The 21,526-nt window shown below is 40.1% G+C and overlaps 1 protein-coding gene across 1 annotated transcript in view; it reads right to left on the bottom strand.

Annotated features, from left to right (window-relative positions):
- Window positions 1-15,245, bottom strand: part of LOC106088956 (carboxypeptidase B) — a 48,527-nt gene extending 33,282 nt beyond the window's left edge. Inside the window, exon 1 of the mRNA XM_013254672.2 lies at window positions 14,528-15,245. Coding sequence (XP_013110126.1) covers window positions 14,528-14,646 — 119 coding nt within the window. The 5' untranslated portion in view covers window positions 14,647-15,245. The remainder of the gene's footprint in view (window positions 1-14,527) is intronic.
- Window positions 15,246-21,526: the final 6,281 nt, after the last annotated feature.

Raw genomic sequence — 21,526 nt, 5'->3', positions numbered from 1 at the left:
TTGGCAGTAAACAAAAATTAATCGGTTTATCACACTGTTGGTGGTAAATTTCAGCTGCTAAAGTGTCAAAACAAAAAATTAAGCTTGATAAAAAATTAAAGACATAATCACAGTCATTGCCAATTATAGATGTCGTTTTTCATCTCATATGTTTCGATGAATTTAATAATACATTTTTCAAAACAGAAAAGTGTAATAAATAACAAAAATTTCAAAATTATAAAAGTAGAACACAATTCACTCCATAGAAAAATTTAAAAACAAAAAAAAGTACTTTTCATTAGGAACCACAACCCTTTAAGGTTTAATGAAATCGCATGACAAAACAAGTAAAAAAGCGTTAAGTTCGGTCGGGCCGAACGTTGGATACCCACTAGCTGGGGTATACATGTAAACCACCTATCATCAAAATCCGGTGAAAATTTCATACCTTATGTCCCATAGCAGTAATATCGAACTATGGTTGCCCAAAAAGTAATTGCGGTTTTTCATATAGTCGGCGTTGACACTTTGTGACTCTGTAATTGCATTCTTTCTTCTGTCTGTTATCAGCTGTTACTTTTAGCTTGCTTTAGAAAAAAAAATAAAAAGGTATATTTGATTAAAGTTTATTCTAAGTTTTATTAAAAATGCATTTACTTTCTTTTAAAAAATCCGCAATTACTTTTTGGGCAACCCAATATGTTCCAATTTGGACCAATACTAATAAGTACAGCAGCTATATGTAAAAATAAACCGATCTGAACCATATACGACACGGATGTCGAAAAGTCTAACATAAGTCACTGTATCAAATTTCAATAAAATCGGATTATAAATGCGCCTTTTATGGGCCCAAAAACCTTAAATCGAGAGATCGGTCTATATGGCAGCTATATTCAAATCTTGACCACCCCAAATTTCAGCGACATCGGACAATAAATGCGCCTTTTATGGCCCGCAAACCTAAAACCGAGAGATCGGTCTATATGGCAGCTATATATAAATCTCGACCGATCTGTGCCATATTGCAAAAGTATGTCACAGGGCTTAACTTAACCCACCGTCCCAAATTTCGGCGACATCGGATAATAAATATGGCTTTTATGGGCCTAAAACCCTAAATCGGAGGATCGGTCTATATGGCAGCTATATTCAAATCTGGACCGATCTGAGCCAAATTGACGAAGGATGTTGAAGGGCCTAGCACAACTCACTGTCCAAATTTCAGCAAAATCGGGTAATAAATGTGCGTTTTATGGGTGCAAGACCCTAAATCGGAGGATCGGTCTATGTGACAGCTATATCCAAATCTGTACCCATCTGAGCCAAATTGACCAAGGATGTTGAAGAGCCTAACACAACTCACTGTCCCAAATTTCAGCAAAATCGGATAATAAATGTGGCTTTAATGAGTCAAGACCCTAAATCGGCGGATCGGTCTATATGGCAGCTATATCCAAATCTGGACCGATCTGAGCCAAATTAAAGAGGGATGTCGAAGAACCTAACTAAACTCACTGCCTGAAATTTCAGCGACATCGGACAATAAATGTGGCTTTTATGGCCCCAAAACCTAAAACCGAGAGATCGGTCTATATGACAGCTATATCTAAATCTGGATCGATCTGTGCCATATTGCAAAAGTATGTCAAGGGTCTAAACTTAACTCACTGTCCCAAATTTCGGCAACATCGGATAATAAATGTGGCTTTTATAGGCCTATAACCCTAAATCGGAGGATCGGTCTATATAACAGCTATAACCAAATCTGGGCCGATTTGGGCCAAATTGCGAAAGTATATCTAAGGGCCTGACACAACTAACTGTCCCAAATTTCAGCGCCATCGGACAATAAATGCGCCTTTTATTGGCGCAAGACCTCAAATCGAGAGATCGGTCTATACGGCAGCTATATCCAAATCAGGACCGATCTAGGCCAAATTGAAGAAGGATGTCGAAGGCCCTAGCACAACTCACTGTCCCAAATTTCGGCGACATCGGACAATAAATGCGCCTTTTATGGCCCCAAAATCTAAAACCGAGAGATCGGTCTATATGGCAGTTATATCCAAATCTGGATCGATCTGTGCCATATTGCAAAAGTATGTCAAGCGGCTTAACTTAACTCACTGTCCCAAATTTCGGCAACATCGGATAATAAATATGACTTTTATGGGCCTAAGACCCTAAATCGGAGGATCGGTCTATATGGCAGCTATGTTCAAATCTGGACCGATCTGAGCCAAATTGACGAAGGATGTTGAAGGCCCTAACACAACTCACTGTCCCAAATTTCAGCAAAATCGGATAATAAATGCGCTTTTTATGGCCCCAAAACCTAAAACCGAGAGGTCGGTCTATATGGCAGTTATATGCAAATCTGGACCGATCTGTGCCATAATGCAAAAGTATGTCAAGCGGCTTAACTTAACTCACTGTCGCAAATTTCGGCAACATCGGATAATAAATATGACTTTTATGGGCCCAAGACCCTAAATCGGAGGATCGGTCTATATGGCAGCTATGTTCAAATCTGGACCGATCTGAGCCAAATTGACGAAGGATGTTGAAGGGCCTAACACAACTCACTGTCCCAAATTTCAGCAAAATCGGATAATAAATGTAGCTAATATGGACCCAAGACCCTTAATCGGAGGATCGGTCTATATGGCAACTATACCCAAATCTGAACCGATCTGAACCAAATTGACCAAGGATGTTGAAGGGCCTAACACAACTCACTGTCCCAAATTTCAGCAAAATCGGATAATAAATGTGGCCTTTAGGAGCCTAAGACCCTAAATCGGAGGAACGGTCTATATGGGGGCTATATCAAGATATAGTCCGATATAACCCATCTTCGAACTTAACCTGCTTATGGACAAAAAAAAGATTCTGTGCAAAGTTTCAGCTCAATATCTCTATTTTTTAGCGTGATTTCAATAGACAGACGGACGGACATGTCTAGATCGTCTTAGATTTTTACGCTGATCAACTTTATAGGGTCGGAAATGGATATTTTGATGTGAGGCAAACGAAATGACAAAATGAATATACGCCCATCCTTCGGTGGTGGGTATAAAAACGCACAGTTATGTCCTCGTTGGCTAGATTTGAAGTCTAATTTCTCTTATTGCCATTTACAGATCAGTGTCTAATTAGAAGGCTCGCAGAAACATTTGAGTAATGATTTCTGCAGAACTTGTAAGGTCGTTTAAGGAAGTTCAAACTATAAAAAAAAACTTCTGTGCCTTTCATATTAGGTTCACTTCACATTGATGGCTTGTCTAAATTAGATCGTGCTAACATTGACTAGTTTTTAGGCTTTTTAAGCCTATCTAATTGGTTCCTACTATTGGTTCATGGTATCAAAATGAAATCAAATACCAAAGGAAGTCTGATGTGGTTGCCTAGTAACACCTTTTTGATCATCACCATAAATTATAACCTCAATTTTGAGATAACAGTTCTCTTTTCAATTGCCTAAGAATATGTTTTTTACATTCTAATTTATTTATAATGATTGCCAAATTTAAGTGGTTTCAAGTGGCAAAATAGTTGACACATTTCCATAGGTTGTCAATGAATTTAAAAATGTGTTAAACAGATGGACAAAAGACACTTAAATAAAGGGAACACGCTTTTTGAGAAACTCGTAAAAAATCAGTATTTAAAAGTTCTTCAGCGAAAAAAACACGGACAATGACCCAAGCTGGTTATAATTTGACCATTTAAAGGCAAAAGAAAGCAATAAACCAGAAGATTCAGCTACAATTTAATTTACTAGCAAGAAATTAACATTTTAATCTGCAAAAGTGCTTATTCCTATACAGAGTGAGAATTTAAATGAGGTGTATTAAGTTATTCATCATGAGATGATGCTGGGAACCTGTTGTAATTGCTAAGCCACGATCAAAGTTTATATAACTGAATCAGCAACATAGTGTTGCCAAAAATTGAGGTTTTTGGAATTATTTAATTTGATAACTTTGGCATTCGGCTTCCCGGTTCTTTTACTCTCTCTCTCCCCATCAAATCTCTCTCTCTCTCTCTCTCTTCCTCTATTGTATGGAATTTTTAAAAATATTCGTTTTTAAACCAGTTTAAAATCTTATAAACAGATATGTCACAGACTTATAGTTGCCCCTAAGCAACTAAAACGATGAATGCAGAACGATCGTATGAAAACATTTTTTATACCCACCGCCATAGGCGGAGGGTATATTTATCTAATCACTCCGTTTGTAACACCTCGAAATATTGATCTGCGACTCCTTAAAGTATACATATTCTGGATCGTATTGACATCCGTCCCTCCGTCTGTCGAAATCACGATAGCGGTCGAACGAATATAGATATCCACTTGATTTTGCACAGAGACTTCTTATTGATGTAGGTCATTGGGGATTGCCAATGGGTCATATGGGTTCAGATTTGGATATAGCTCCCATATAAACCGATCCCCCGATTTGAATTCTTAAGCCTCTGGTAGCCGTAGTTATACCCCCCACCACCTTAGGATGGGGGTATAGTAGTCTAGTCATTCCATTTGTAACACCTTGAAATTTTGATGTGCTACCCCATATTTTATGGATCGCCTCGACATTCTGATTCCATCTAGCCATGTCCGTCTGTCGAAATCACGATAGGGATCGAATGCGTAAAGCTAGCTGCTTGAAATATTGCACAGATACTTCTTATTGATGTAGATCGCAAATGGGCCTTATCGGTTCAGGTTTGGATATAGACCCCATAATAATCCGATCCCCGGATTTGACTTCTTGAGTCCTTAGAAGCCTAAATTTGCATCCGACTTGGCTAAAATTTTGAACAAAGACTTGAGTTATGACTTTCAACATGCATGCCAAGTATGATCCGAATCGATCTATAAACAGATATAGCCCCCCATATATTTAGCTTGATTTGACTCAGTTTTCATCCAATTTGGCTGAAATTTGAAACAAAGACTTGAGTTATGACTTTCATGTCTATAACCAGATATAGCCCCCATATAAACCGATCCTCGGATTTGACATCTTGAACCCTTAGAAGCCTCAATTTTCATCGGACTTGGCTAAAATTAGGAACAAAGACTTGAGTTATGACTTTCAACATCCATGCTTAGTATGAACCGAATCGGTCTATAAACAGATATAGCCGTCATATAAACCGACCCCGGATTTAACAACTTGAGTTCTTAGAAGCCAATTTTCACCCGATTTGGCTGAAATTTTAAACAAAGAAAGAGTTATGACTATCAACATCAATGCCAAGTATGAATCGAATCGGTCAATAAACATATAAAGTCCCATACAGGGACGTAGCCAGTATTTTATTTTGGAGGGGGGGCTCTCGGTCCCCCCCCAAAAGCTGAAGATCGGTCTGTATGGCAACTATATCAAAATATAGCCCGATCTGGACCATATAGAGGACAGATGTTGGGAGTCTTTGTACAACTCACTGATCCAAATTTCAGTGAAGTCGGGTAAAAAATGCGCCTGTTATAGGCCCAAGACCCTAAATCGCCAGATGGGTCTATATGGCAGCTATGTCCAAATATGGTCCGATGTGGCCAATTCAAGAGCTTAACCTGCGTATAGAAGAAATACGAGTCTAAGCAAAATTTCAACTCAATATCTCAATTTTTGAGGTTAAGGTTGATATAGCCCCCATTTAGACCGATCCGTAGATTTAAGGAATTAGACCCATAAAGCCACAATTTATTATGCGATTTTGCTGAAATTTGGGATAGTGTATTGTCTTCGACCACTCGATATCCTTCTTAAATTTGGCCCCGATCGGTCCAAATTTGGATATAGCTGCCATATAGACCGATCTCTCTATTTAAAGTTTTGGGCCCATAAAAGGCGCATTTGTTGGCGAATTTCTCCGAAATTTAGAACAGTGAGTTGTTTCAAGCCCCTCGACATCTTTTTGTAATTTTGCCTAGATCGATCCAGATTTGGATATAGCTGTCATATAGCCCGATCTCTCGATTTAAGGTTTTGGGTCCATAAAAGACTCATTTATTGTCCGATGTTGCCGAAATTTGGGACGGTGAGTTGTGTAAGGCTCTTCGACGTTCTTCATAAATTTGGCCCCGATCAGTTCAGAATTCGATATAGCTGCCATATAGACCGATCCGCCGATTTAAGGTTTTGAGCCCATAAAAGGCGCATTTATTATCCGATGTTGCCGAAATTTGGGACAGTGAGTTATGTTAGACCCTTCGACGTCCTTCTCTAATTTTGCCCAGATCGGTTCAGACTTGGATATAGCTGTCATATAGACTAATCTCTCGATTTAAAGTTTTGGGCCCATAAAAGACTTATTTATTTTCCGATGTTGTCGAAATTTGGGACAGTGAGCTGTGTTAGGCTCTTCGACATCTTTCTGCAATTTTGCTCAGATCGGTCCAGATTTGAATATTACTGCCATATATACCGATTTTAGGTCTTGGGCCCATAAAAGGCGCATTTGTTGGCCAATTTCTCCGAAATTTGGGACAGTGAGTTATGTTAGACCCTTCGACGTCCTTCTCTAAGTTGGCCCAGATCGGTCTAGGTTTGTATATAGCTGTCATATAGACCGATCTCTCGATTTGAGGTTTGGGGCCTATAAAAGACGCATTTATTGTCCGATGTTGCCGAAATCGGATCGGTCTAGGTTTGGATATAGCTGTCATATAGACCGATCTCTCGATTTGAGGTTTGGGGCCTATAAAAGACGCATTTATTGTCCGATGTTGCCGAAATTTGGGACAGTGAGTTGTGTTAGACACTTCAACATCTCTCTGCAATTTTGCCCAAATCGGTCCAGATTTGGATATAGTTTCCATATAGAGGGATCTCTCGATTTAAGGTCTTGGCGCAGAAAAGGCTTATTTATAAAACGATTTCGCTGAAATTTGACACAGTGCCTTATGTTAGGCTTTTCGACATCCGTGTCGTATATGGTTCAAATCGGTTTATATTTGGATATATGGCTACCAAAAAGAACAATATTTTGTTCTATAAAATTGAACAATGACTTAACCTCTCTATATCCGTGTCGAATTTTATCCAAATCGGACCATATTTCGATAGATGTGCTATGGGGGCATAAATTATGCATTTTCTCCGAATTTTGGTTCGATCTTTACAAAATTTAGCATGAGATGTTTTATTTGACGTCCTAATATGTGTGTCAAATTGCATCAAAATCGGTCCAGATTTATATGTTGCTCCCATATATATTTGTTTGCTGACATTTGCTTTTAAAACTGCGGTAGCCAGCATTTGGGTCCCATTTTAAAAAAATCTTGCTATTCATTTCGATATTACACTAAGTATACAAAATTAAAGTCTGACAAGATTAAGATATAGGTTACATTTATTTAGTTGGTAGTCTCTGTCGTGTAGGGTATTATATAGTCGGTTGCGCCCGACATTAGCCTCTCCTTACTGGTTTTATTAGTTCTTAAGTGTTGTCATTGAACATACATTTATAATTTAGTAGCAGTTTAATAAAAAAAGATAATTTTTTAGTATTAGCAACAATGACTATTGTCAATGATTTTATAAGTCTCTCATTCGGGATAGAAACAGCAAACGTTTTTCGCTATTTAAACTTCAATAAAAAAAATGCAAATTAAGCACGCACTTAAATATCAAAGACCAAAGAACACACTCAGTCAATTAATTAATGGACATTAATGAATTGCTCTAAAAAATTAATCTAGGATTATTATAATAGTTCAACACTAAGCCAAAGAGTTATTAAAGAACAGTTTCTTTACTTGTTTTAGTATTTCTAAAAGATGTTTAATAACAAGTCGACGAACATCGGTCTTTGTTAAGACCAACTTTTTTAAGAACATTTGAAAATTTTCAAAATTAGCTCTATGTGGCTTTATGATTCTAATTTGCAGAAGCAGATAGATTATTATACGCACCACCATAGGATGGGGTATACTAATCTAGTCATTCCGTTTGTAACACCTCCAAGTATTCGTCCAAGGCTCCATAAAGTTGAAAGTTTATTTTAATTGTCTCGTCATTCTGAATCGATCTAGCCATGTCCGTCCGTCCGTCTGTCGAAATCATGATAGCGGTCGAACGCGTAGAGCTATCCGCTTCAAATTTTGCACAGATACTAAATATTGATGTAGGTCGTTGGGGATTGCCGATATGGACCATATCGGTTCAGATTTAGTTATAGCTACCATACATATGTTCGTCCGATTTTTAGAAATATTTCAATAAAGTGCTCATTTATTAACCGTAACCCTTCGAAATTTGGCGAAATTTGGTGACTTTCATAGAAATCAGTTCAGCCACTGAAAGCGCATGTTTCGACTAATCTTGCTAACATTTTACACAACGCATTCCTCAATGCCTAGTATATAAGAAGTTTGGTCAACATCGGTTCAGATTTAGATGTAGCTCCCATATCTGTGTTCGTCAGATTTTGGGTAATTTACAATAATGTCGTCATTTGTCAACCGCATTTAATACAGTTTGATTTGCTCGAAATTTAATGCGGATTGTTTAACATCCACCGTGGTCCATCAAAATTGATTCAGAATTAGATATAGCTCCCACATTGTATAGGGTAGTACCGACCGACTTTTGCCCATCCTTACTGGTTTGGACATAAGCACCCAATACGTCAACTTCCACGTAGGTTTAAAAATTCTAGATGGGGAGGGTGGTTAGCCCACCCCCAGAGGCCTATCTACGCTTATGTCCATAATACATGATATGATACATTTAGAATTGTGTTTTATACACTCCACCATAAGATGAGGGTGTACTAACTTTGCCATTCGATTTGTTACTCATCGAATTGTAGACTTAAGACCCCATAAATTGGATTTAAAATGCCAAGACGATCAAAAATATTTGCCATTATCTTCCTGACGATTAATCATGTACGTCCGTTCGTCCATCTGTCTGTCTTTCAAAAGTACGTTAACTTTTGAAGGAGTTGATCCTGGCACTTGGGTCGAAAGGGATTGCAAATAGGCCAAATAGATCCATGATTGGTAGCACTCATAAAGCTCTATGTCCCGATTTGTGGTTTTTGTTACGACTTCCAGAATCCATGCTAGGTATGATACAAATCAGTTCATCACCTGATATAGCTGCCATATAAATCGATCTCTACCTATGTGAATTCTTGAGACTCTTGTTCTTTTGCTACCACCTTAAACATCCATGCTAGGTATAATGAAAATTGGTCCAAGTGTTATATAGTTTCTCTTGTTTTGACTTCTCGAGCCTTTCAAGGGCGGTTTGAATGAATTTTTGCATGACTGTCTCCATTAATGTCAAGTATAATCCGTGGTGTTTTGTTATGACTTCTTACAGCCATAACTTGCCCATAACTTGATTAAGCTTCTATTAAAAGTAATCTCCTTATTTGGAAAACTCATTCGATGAACTTCCAACAACCGTACCAAGCACGGATCAAATCGATCCATAACCAAGATTTGAGATCTTGAATCTCCATAAGCCGCAATTGTTATCGGAATTGGCAGAAAATTTCTACGTAGTATTCCGATATAAACCGATTTTCTGATTAGTCTATTACTTCCCCAAAAAGCTTAAATTATTAGCCGATTTGACAGAAATTTTTAAAATGCAGTGCCCTTTCACTGCAAGTTTCTAGTAGAATCCAAGTTGGTAGGTTCCTAAGATTCGACCCGGCCGAACTTAATACGTCTTTACTTGTATTTATTACTAGCTGACCTGGTGTGTTCGTATTTGACTCTCAGTTATGTACCTTTCATTAGAATTCCTTTTTGTCCCGATTGGTAATCATGTTCATTTGGGGCATAATTTTGGGGTAGGGCAACCCCCCGGCAATTGACCCAAATTTTTTACAAGTTTCGTATTCTACTCTCAAATATCTTTCGTGTCACTCCCATATTGTCCCGCCCGATGTACATGTCCATTTGGGGCAAAATTTTGGGAAGGGGTGACTCTCCTGGGAAGGGGTGACCCGTCGGGGAAGGGGTGACTCGCCTGGGAAGGGGTGATCCTCCTGGGAAAGGGTGACCCGCCTGGGAAGGGGTGACTCGCCTGGGAAGGGGTGACTCGCCTGAGAAGGGGTGACTCGCCTGGAAGGGGGTAACCCGCCTGGAAGGGGCTGAACCGCCTGGGAAGGGGTGAATCGCATGGGAAGGGGTGACCCGCCTGGGAAGGGGTGACTCGCCTGGGAAGGGGTGACTCGCCTGGGAAGGAGTGATCCGCCTGGGAAGGGGTGACCCGCCCGGGAAGGGCTGACCCGCCTAGGAAGGGGTGACCCGCCTGGGAAGGGCGCCCCGCCTGGGAAGGGCGCCCCGCCTGGTAAGGGGTGACCCGCCTGGGAAAGGGTGACCCGCCTGGGTTTCATATTCTTCTCTCAAGTACCTTTCATTTGAATCCCATAGTGTCCTGATCGCCCTACATGTCCACTTGGGTGTGATTTTTTGGGGGGTGGTCTTTTGGGGTGGGTGGGCGGCTACCCTGGCACTTGACCCCAAATTTTTATTGTACAAGTAATTTTAGAGCAGTTTTTGGACGGTTTTTTGGGGGTGGGCGTGCCCCTCGACACTTGCAATCAAATTGTTATATAAAGTTCATACTGTACTCATAAATACCTTTCATTTGACGCCCATATTGTCCCAATCGGTAAAAAAAAGTCCGTTTGGTTGGGTTTTGGGGTAGGGCATCCCCCACGGTTATATGGCCACAAAGTTTCATACCAATTTTGTGTTTTTGGATTATCTTAAGGGGGGCAAACACAATTTTGCTTATATCGATGCACCCATCTCCGAGATCTGGGGTTTTTGAAAATTGAGGTAAAGGGGGAGGGCCCGTCCCCCTCCCGGATATTACAAAATGAAGTACCATATTTTCACCTGAAGGTACAAATTCTACCTTCTGTGAAAACTTCATGAAAATCTATTCAGCATTTTTTGAGTCTATTTGGAATAAACAACATACAAAGCGCAACATTTTCATTTTTATACCCTACACTATAGGATGGGGGTATACTAATTTTATCATTCCGTTTGTAACACCTCGATATATTGATCTGAGACCCAACAAAGTAAATATATATTCTCGATTGTCTTGACATTCTAAATCGACTTAGTCATGTTCGTTCGGCTGTCGAAAGCACGCTAACCTTCAAAGGAATAAAGCTAGGCGCTTGAAATTTTTCACGAATACTTCCTATAAGTGTAGGTCGGTTGGGATTGTATATGGGCTATATTGATCCCTGTTTTGATATAGCTGCCATATAAACCGATCACGGATCTTCAATTCTTGAACCTCTAGAAGGCACAATTTTGATCCGATTTGGCCGAAATTTTGCATGAAATACTTTGCTTAGACTTCCAAGAACTATGCCAAGCATGCTTTAAATCGGTTCATAACCTGATTTAGCTTCCGTATAAACCAATCTCCCGATAGTTCTTCTTGAGTCTCCAGAGAGCGCAGTTATTATCCGATTTGACTGAAATTCGGCACAGTATGTTTTGTTTTGACTTCGAATAACTATGCCATGTATGGTGTAAATCGATACATAACCTGATATAGCTCCCATATTAACCGATCTCGGATATTGATTTCTTGAGCCTCTAGAGGGCGCAACTTTTATCCGTAATGGTTGAAATTTTTGACTCCGACTTTTTCTATTACCTTAAACATACATGCCAAATATGGTCTGAATCGATCCATAACCTGATATAGCTTCCATTAAAACCGCTGCGCCTTCTTTTACTTCATATGGAACAAAAGTTTCCTTGGAATATTTATTTTCGAAGATTTTTTAGTGAAATACCATGCTAACTTGACTAAGAGTTTAACAATATAAGTGCCTTTATCTGAATCCCATATGATCGCTATTGGTCTACGAATTTAAGTTTGGATGTAAGGAGTACTCTATTCTTAAAATACTTTATTTCAGCCCGATATCCTCATGATATCTGACTTGGTGGTGTTTTCGGGGGGTGAGGTGGTCCCCCAGACACTTGGCCCTGAAAAAATATCAGCATCGTACTCTTTTCTCAAATACCATATATTTAAACCCCATATTACCATTGGTTTTGAGGGGAGTTTACAGGATGAGGCGTTTCCCCAAACACATGGTCCCAAAATTAGTTATCAAATTCGTTTTCTTATCTCAAATACCTTTCATTTGAGCCACATATTGGCATGGTCGAACAATTTTTACTATTTGGGGGGTGTTTGGTGAAGGTGTGATGCCCTAAATACATGGTCCTACATTTGGATTCGTACTCTACTCCCAAATACCTTTATTTGAGCCCCATTTTGCGATGGTCACTAAAAAATTTCTGCTTGTGGGGTATTTTGGGAAAGGGGTTGACCCCCAGAAAATTGGTCCCGAAATTGGGTAACAATTCTTGCTCTACCAATACCTTTCCTTTAAGCTCCACGTTGACATGATCTGTTAATATGCCCGATTTAGGGGTGTTTTGGGGATTGGGGTGGTCCCCCAAACACTAAGCCCGGAAAACATATCAGTAACGTGCTCTATTCTCATATATCTATATATCATTTATTTGAACCCCATATTGCCATTCGTTTTCTAATCTCATTTAAACTCCTTATTGCAAAAGTCAGCAAATGTGTCCGGTTTGTGGTATTGACCCTAAAAACTATAAATATTTAGTTCCACTCTCTTTAAGACCCAAATTGTCTATGGGAGCAAATACGTCCTATTGGGGGTTGTTATGGTGGTGGGATGTCCTCTAGACAGTTGGAATGTTGATACCTGATTCATGATCTACTACCAAATACCTTTCATTTAAGCCCCACATTTCCATAATCGGCAAACATGTCCGGTTGGAGGGGTGTTTTGGGGAATGGGCTGCCACTCAGTGAGTTGGCCTTGGAAATATATATCGGATTTGTGTTCTACTCTAAAAGCCCTCTTATTTGAGCCTCATATTGCAATAGTCAGCAAATACTTTCAATTGGGTGGTGTTATGGGGGTGGGGTGGCCCCATAGACTCCTTTCCCGAACATTTCGTGCTTTACTTCCAAAGACCTTTCATTTGAGTCCCATATTGCTATGGTCATAAATTTGTCTTCTTTGGGGTATATCCTCGGGGTTGGGCGGCCCCCCCCCCAAACACTTGGCCCCACATCTGGATATCAGATTCGTATTCTGCACTCAAATACCTTTTATTGAAGCCCCATATTGCCATGGTCAGTAAATAAGTCCTATTTGGGGGTGTTTTGGGGAAGGGGAGGACCCCCAGAAACTTTGTCCTAAATTTGGATATCAGATTCGTAGTTTACTCGCAAATATCATTCATTTGAGTCCATATTGCCATTGGCCTCAAAATTGGATATCAAATTCGTTTTCTAACCTCAAATACCATTCACTTGAAAACCTTATTGAAAAAGCCAGCAAATATGTTCGGTTTAGGGAATGGGCCCTAAAACTATAAACATCGAGCTTTAGTGTCTTGAAGACCCAAATTGTTTTGGTGAGCAAATATGTCCTACTTGGGGGACGTATTTGGTGAGCAAATACGTCCTATTTGGGTGGTGTTCGCAAATACCTTTCATTTGAGTCCCATATTGCCATGGTCGGTAAATATGTCCGATTTAGGGGTGCTTTGGGAGTTGGGGTGATCCCCCAAACACTTGGTTCGACAATTGGATATCAGATACGTTGTCTTATCCTAAATTCCTTTCATTTGAGTCCCATATTGCCATGGTCGGTAAATATGTCCGATTTAGGGGTGTTTTGGGGCTTGGGGTGATCCCCCAAACACTTCGTCCGACAATTGGATATCAAATACGTTTTCTTATCCTAAATACCTTTCATTTGAGTCCCATATTGTCGTGATTGGTGTATATATATATTTGGTAGGTTAAAGGGTGGGGCGGCCCCCCTAGGTACCCCATCCGAAATTTGGATACCAATTTTTTATTTTTAGGGTACTATATGAGAGCACAAAAAATTTCGCTCATATCGCACCGCCACCCATCTCCGAGATCTGGCGTTTCTGAAAATTAGGGTAAGGGGGAGGGTCCGCCCCCCCTTCAGATATCAAAAAATTTAGTACCCTATTTTCACCACGGGATCATTATGCACCATCAGTGAAAATTTCAAGAAAATCGGTTCAGCAGTTTCTGAGGAACACACAAACAAACAAAGAAACATACCATCACATATTGATTTTTATGGGTTGCCCAAAAAGTAATTGCGGATTTTTTAAAAGAAAGTAAATGCATTTTTAATAAAACTTAGAATGAACTTTAATCAAATATACTTTTTTACACTTTTTTTTCTAAAGCAAGCTAAAAGTAACAGCTGATAACTGACAGAAGAAAGAATGCAATTAGTGAGTCACAAGCCGTTGAAAAAATTTGTCAACACCGACTATATGAAAAATCCGCAATTACTTTTTGGGCAACCCAATATATATAAGATTTTTAGCAGAATCCATGGTGGTGGGTTCCCGAGATTCGGCCCGGCCGAACTTGGCACGCTTTCACTTATTTTACATTATTAATAACAGTTGGTAGCATTTACTTACCCCTCATATCCTGCCAGATTACTGGCAACGGTTGATCCCACCAACACCACGATGATGGCAAATATGAATTGTGACCGCATTTTAAAATGACTGCAGCTGCTGCAACTGACTTTTAGCATAGGAATGTGAAATAAGGGCGTTTATTTTAATTAAAACGTATTAATGTTAAATTTAATTTACACAAGCGATTATTGTGCAATAATAACAACATTAATTGAATTTACTTATTGTTGTTGTTGTAATATTTTCGTTTTGTAATTCGTGATTTACACTGACGTTTGAGGTTGTCTTTTTTTAAAAAAAATTGGTTAACACTTTTTTCACTGTACGTACACTAAACGCGCATTACAGACAGGCGACAAAAGCGCATTGGGAGTAGGTATCGGTTAGCGTGATGGATTAGAGTGGCTAACTTGTGCAAGTTATTTTGTTGTGTTTCTGTTTAAAGCATCTTCCAATGCACTTATGTTGGAGATGGAGGAAAAGCAAATGAGGAAGAAAGGAAGGCCATATAAAAACATGCGCGCACACACACACACACTCACACACTTTACATAGAATTTGCACTTGACTGTGTGTATTGAGTTAAAGTTTCGCCCAATGCAGTGCAATGCAACCAAGTTTGGGATGGATAATTTATGTAATTCCGTTTTACTAAGTTTTGTTTACTTTTTTTTTCTTAATTACAGCTTGGCTTTGTTTTAAAGGCCTTTTGTAGTTTGTGGCTTTAATTTTACTTCATTTTTTGTTTTACAACAATTGAACAACTAACGTTTATTTGTGGCTATTTTTTTATGTTCATTTTAGTGGGCAGTTGATTTTTTTTTTAATTTTCTTTATTTGAATTCAATCGTTTGGCGGGGCTCAAGATGGCTTTATTCGCTTAAAGGCTTAGCCAGAAACAATTCAGCGATTTCCGTCCGATACGCTTAGGTTAACGCGACAGACTGACAATCATGCAAAAGTAAAACTTAGAAGGAAGACGTTACCGAAATCTCCAGCCAGATTCCGATAGAGAGATGCGATGAGAGACTAAAAGACAGCCAGAAACAAACAAAATATCCGTAAAACCGTAATTCATATACAAATTTTTGTGGATTTTGTTGTCTATTTTCGGTTATTTTAATTTTTTGCTTTCCGAATTGTATGATTTGTCTGTTTTTTTTTTTTTATTTTCAATACAAAACAAGCATATCTGTGTGTGAGTGTGTGCGTGTGAGTTTTTCAAGTGGTATTGGCCATTCGGCAGTGAGTGTCAAGGTTAAGAGACGATTTGAGACGAGACGTGTGTCTACCATCCAAAACTAAAACATAGCACACCAAAGAGCAATCAATAGCTAGCGATAGATAGCCAGGCCTTGCCAATCCGCCAACGACCACAAGCACCAACCCACCACAATGACCAATTCCAATCATCCAATTCAGCATTAATGCCTGACCACTTGCCACTTAGATCCAAATTTCAAATTTCCACTGACCGTTAAATAACAAACAACTTTTGCAATGCAAATGTTTGCTGGGTCTGTTTTGGTGTATGTCACCAATAAAAATTCGGATACAGTAGCTTTGGTATGTGTGTTAAGAACGAACTGGGCAAAATATCCATGTTGTATGTGCGCAAATGTGTTGGGAAAAATACACACAATCAATCTACTTAATTAGTTGCACTAGCTTACAAAAAATTTTGGCAAAAGGTTGCAAATAATGTTTTTATACCCACCACCCTAGGATGGGGGTATGCTAATCTTGTCATTCCATTTGTAACACCTGGAAATATTGATCTAAGACCCCATAAAGTATATATATTGGGTTGCCCAAAAAGTAATTGCAGATTTTTCATATAGTCGGCGTTGACAAATTTTTTCACAGCTAGTGACTCTGTAATTGCATTCTTTCTTCTGTCAGTTATCAGCTGTTACTTTTAGCTTGCTTTAGAAAAAAAGTGTAAAAAAAGTATATTTGATTAAAGTTCATTCTAAGTTTTGTTAAAAATGCATTTACTTTCTTTTAAAAAATCCGCAATTACTTTTTGGGCAACCCAATATATTATTGATCTTCTCGAGATTCTGCCATGTCCGTCCGTCCTTCTGTCGAACTCCAGATGGCGGTCGAACTAACGAAAGCGGTCGTACGCATTAAACTAGCCTCTTGAAATGTTGCACAGATACTTCATATAGATGCAGGTCGTTGGGGATTGCAAATGGGCTATATCGGTTCAGATTTTGGATATAGCTCCCATATGAACCGATCTCCCGATTTGACTTCTTAAGCCCTGAAAGCCTCAATTTTTTTACGATTTGGCTAAAAATTTTGCACATAGTGTTCTGTTATGACTTCCAACAACTGTGCCAAGTACGGTGCACATCGGTTTATATGCCAAGGCGGAGTAAGAGGCTTATGGTTCTGTAGGCCTTTGGTGTCGCATAACTTGCCTTGTCGGGCTTGGGTTTAAACACCACCCTTGCCTCCTGCCAGGTTTTCGGAGTATATGCAAGTCCTTGGCACGCTGTGAAAATATTGGGCAGATGAGACGCCAGATGGTCTACATCTTTCTGTAGTAACGCCGGAAATACTCCATCAAGTCCGGGTGAATTAAATGGTTTGAAGCTCCTCGAGGATTCCTTCACCATAAGTTCCGTAATCTTATATATAAACAAGTAAAAGCGTGCTAAGTTCGGCCGGGCCGAATCTTATATACCCTCCACCATGGAACGCATTTTTCGAGTTCATTTCCCGACATCTCTTCTTGGGCAAAAAAGGATATAAGAAAAGATTTGCTCTGCTATTAGAGCGATATCAAGATATGGTCCGGTTTGGACCACAATTAAATAATTTGTTGGAGACCTGTGTAAAATGTCAGCCAATTCGAATAAGAAGTAAAATAGAGAGATCGATTTATATGGGAGCTGTATCGGGTTATAGACCGATTCAGACCACAATAAACACGTATGTTGATGGTCATGAGAGGATCCGTCGTAAAAAATTTCAGGCAAATCGGATAATAATTGCGACCTCTACAGGCTCAAGAAGTCAAGATCCCAGATCGGTTTATATGACAGCTACATCAGGTTATGAACCGATTTGAACCTTATTTGACACAGTAGTTGAAAGTAAGAATAAAATACGTCATGCAAAATTTCAGCAAAATCGGATAGGAATTGCGCCCTCTAGAAGCTCAAGAAGTCAAGTCCCCAGATCTGTTTATATAACAGCTATATCAGGTTATAAACCGATTTTTACCATACTTGGCACAGCTGTTGGATATCATAACAAAACATGTCGTGCAAAATTTCATTCCAATCGGATAAGAATTGCGCCCTCTAGAGGCTCAAGAAGTCAAGACACAAAATCGGTTTATATGACAGCTATATCACGTTATGGACCGATTTGAACCATACTTGGCACAATTGTTGGATATCATAACAAAACATGTCGTGCAAAATTTCATTCCAATCGGATAAGAATTGCGCCTTCTAGAGGCTCAAGAAGTCAAGACCCAAGATCGATTTGTATGACAGCTATATCAGGTTATGGACCGATTTGAACCATACTTGGCAAAGTTGTTGGATATCATAACAAATCACGTTGTGCATTCATTTCATTTCAATCGGATAAGAATTGCGCACTATAGAGGCTCAAGAAGTCAAGACCCAAGATCGGTTTATATGGCAGCTTTATCAAAACATGGACCGATATGGCCCATTTACAATACCAACCGACCTACACTTATATGAAGTATTTGTGCAAAATTTCAAGCGGCTAGCTTTTCTCCTTCGGAAGTTAGCGTGCTTTCGACAGACAGACGGACGGACGGACATGGCTAGATCGACATAAAATGTCGCGACGATCAAGAATATATATACTTATGGGGTCTTAGACGAATATTTCGAGTAGTTACAAGCAGAATGACGAAATTAGTATACCCCCATCTTATGGTGGAGTGTATAAAAATGATACCGTGGTGAAAAAAGGGTACTGCATTTTTTGATATCTGATGGAGGGGGCGGACCCTCCCTCTTACCCTAATTTTCAGAAACGCCTGATCTCGGCGATGGGTGGGAAATTTTGTGTGCTCTCATATAGTACCCTAGAAATAAAAATTTGGTATCCAAATTTCGGATGGGGTACCTGGGGGGCCGCCCCACCCTTAAACCTACCAAACTTATATTTAGACCAATCATGACAATACGGGACTCAAATGAAAGGTATTTAGGATAAGAAAACGTATCTGATATGCAAATGTCGGACCAAGTGTTAGGGTGAAAACCCCAACCCCCAAAACACCCCTAAATCGGACATATTTACCGACCATGCCAATATGGGACTCAAATGAAAGGTATTTGCGGGTAGAATACGAATCTAACATCCAAATGTGGGACCATGTTTCTGGGGGTCCACCCCTTCCCCAAAACACTCCCCCAAACAGGACTTATTTACTGACCATGGGAATATGGGGCTTAAATAAAAGGTATTTAAGTATAGAACTCGAATCTGATATCCAAATATGGGACCACGTGTTTGGGGGGCCGCCTCTCCCCAAAAACATCCACCAAGGTGACAAATGTACGACCATAGCAATATGGGGCTCATATGAAAGGTCTTTGGGAGTAAAGCACGAATCTGATATCAATATTCGGGAAAAGTGTCTATGGGGCCACCCCACCCCCCTGACACCACCCAAATAGGAAGTATTTGGTGACTATTGTAATATGAGGCTCAAATAAGAGGGTTTTTAGAGTAGAATACGAATCCGATATATATTTTCAAGGCCAAATCACTGAGTGGCCGCCCATCCCCCAAAACACCCCCAAGCCGGTCATATTTTACCGAGCTCAAATTAAAGGTATTTGGGAGTAGACCACGTATCTGATATCAACATTAGGGACCAACTGTCTAGGGAACGTCCTGGTGGGACAATCCCCAAATAGGACTTATTTGCTTAACAAGACAATTTGGGTCTTAAAGAGAGTGGAACTAAATATTTATAGTTTTTAGGGCCAATACCACAAACCGGACATATTTGCTGACTTTTGCAATAAGGAGTTTAAATGAGATTAGAAAACGAATTTGATATCCAATTTTGAGACCAATGGCGATATGGGGTTCATTGCTGATAAATTTTCCGGGCTTGGTGTTTGGGGACCCACCCCAATACCCAAAATACCCCTAACTCGGGGTACCGATCATATCAATGTAGAGCTTAAATAAAAGGTATTGGGGGGTTAAGCAATATCACGAGAATATCGGGCTGAAATAAAGTATTTTAAGAATGGAGTACACTTTACATCCAAACTTAAATTCGTAGACCAATAAAGATCATATGGGATTCAGATAATGGCGCTTAGCAATATTAAGTGTTATTCGGTCGTTAGTATTCAAGAACTCTGCCAGGGCTTGGCCCGCTTATTAATGTTGGTACTACCCCACGAAATGTGGTGAGAGTTCTTATCGCACCCCTATAGTACCTCGATTTCTGTCTGCTTTGCTTTCCCTTGCCCTTGCTGATTTTCTCCATCAGAGTGTGTGTAGCAGTCTCACTCCGGTGGAAGTTTATCTGGATCACCTCAATCATTCGTCGTCCAGTAAATGGGCATCTTGGGAGTAGGTGATGATCTCATCGTCTGCTCTCTGTTCTTTAGACTGCATTGACTTTCCTGCACTGCCTGATGTCATCGTTTTAGGTTCTTTGCCTAGTCTAGTCTTCCGACTCTTTATAAAGTCGTTAATCCGTCGTTCGTCGTCGTCGTTCCATCGTCGGGTCCCTGTTCTTTAAACTGTATTGGGTTTCCATTCCCTGACTGCCTGATGTTTCAATACTAGGACTTTTGCCTATCTTAGCCTTCCAAATCCTTAGTAAATGGGCTTCTTGGGAGTAGGTGATGGTACCATCATCGGTTCCCTGTTCGTTAGGTTGCACTGAGACTCCTGTCGCTGCCCTTCCTCATGCTTCAATATTGAGATCTTTACCTATCCCAAAATTCCGAATCTTGAATTCGGTGATGGGTCCGTCGTTGGGGGCCTGTTTGTTAGGATGTATTGGGTCTCTCGCCACTGCACGCATGATATTTTAATATTAGGATCTTTGCTTATCCTAGTCTTTCCAATATTGAGAGATGACGTGATTGTCTCGTTGTTGGCTCCCTGTTCTATGGGCGGTGTTAAATCACCTCCCATTGCACGGCCTGATGTCTTGAAATGAGAATTTCTGCCTATACTAATCTTCTCAATCTCGCCATGCCTTTAGACTTAGCCAATCTCGTCACGGAGACTTGATCAAGGAGAGTTCCTTCCTCCTTCTTCTCCCTGTGGACGACCTCCCACTTCTCTGCGACCAAACCTTGGTTTTGCTTGCCCAAGAATCCCAACATGCGTTCCGTCGCAAATTCACTACCCCATCCCTTGATGAAGACCGTTGCCTTTGTGAGGCGGGGGGATATCCATCTTTCTCACCAGGTCGAGCTTTGCGCCCTCCCAGGGAGCTTGAATACCTCTGACGAGCTGTTTGACGGTATCAATACATTCCGCCGAAGCAAAACGCAGCGTAAAGATGTCCTCTCTAAACTCGCAGCTCATCATTTGTATGGGTGGGCCCTCTACAGAGTTCCACACATGTTCGAAAATCCGATAGTTAACCAGATCCTACACTTGGGACCGATGATCTGGTGGAATCCTATCGGATGTATAGCCGATATTGATGACTGGATAAATCAGCTCATCTCTGTTGTGCTTCCTTGCCACTCTGGCGTAAGAGGGTCGGCTCCTTACCATTCTCAGCGACAATCTTCCCATTCCGTGACGGCTGTGGCCTCCTATTGGAAGTCACAGTCCCCCATAAAGACTCAAGGGCTGTGCGCGCTTCCTTCATTCCTGTTCCGACTTTGTCTACCACCGCAGGACACTATCTGGAGTCTCCATTGCGGAAGGGCTGGCTTGGTTTTCCCAGAGTACTTGAAAGCGGGGAGCTCTTTTTCTTCTTCTTAGCATTTTAGCAGTGTTATG

The sequence above is a fragment of the Stomoxys calcitrans genome, chromosome 1 (genome assembly GCF_963082655.1).
Source record: "Stomoxys calcitrans chromosome 1, idStoCalc2.1, whole genome shotgun sequence".
Classification (NCBI taxonomy): domain Eukaryota; kingdom Metazoa; phylum Arthropoda; class Insecta; order Diptera; family Muscidae; genus Stomoxys; species Stomoxys calcitrans.
This window is presented reverse-complemented; position numbering and strand designations above follow the sequence as displayed.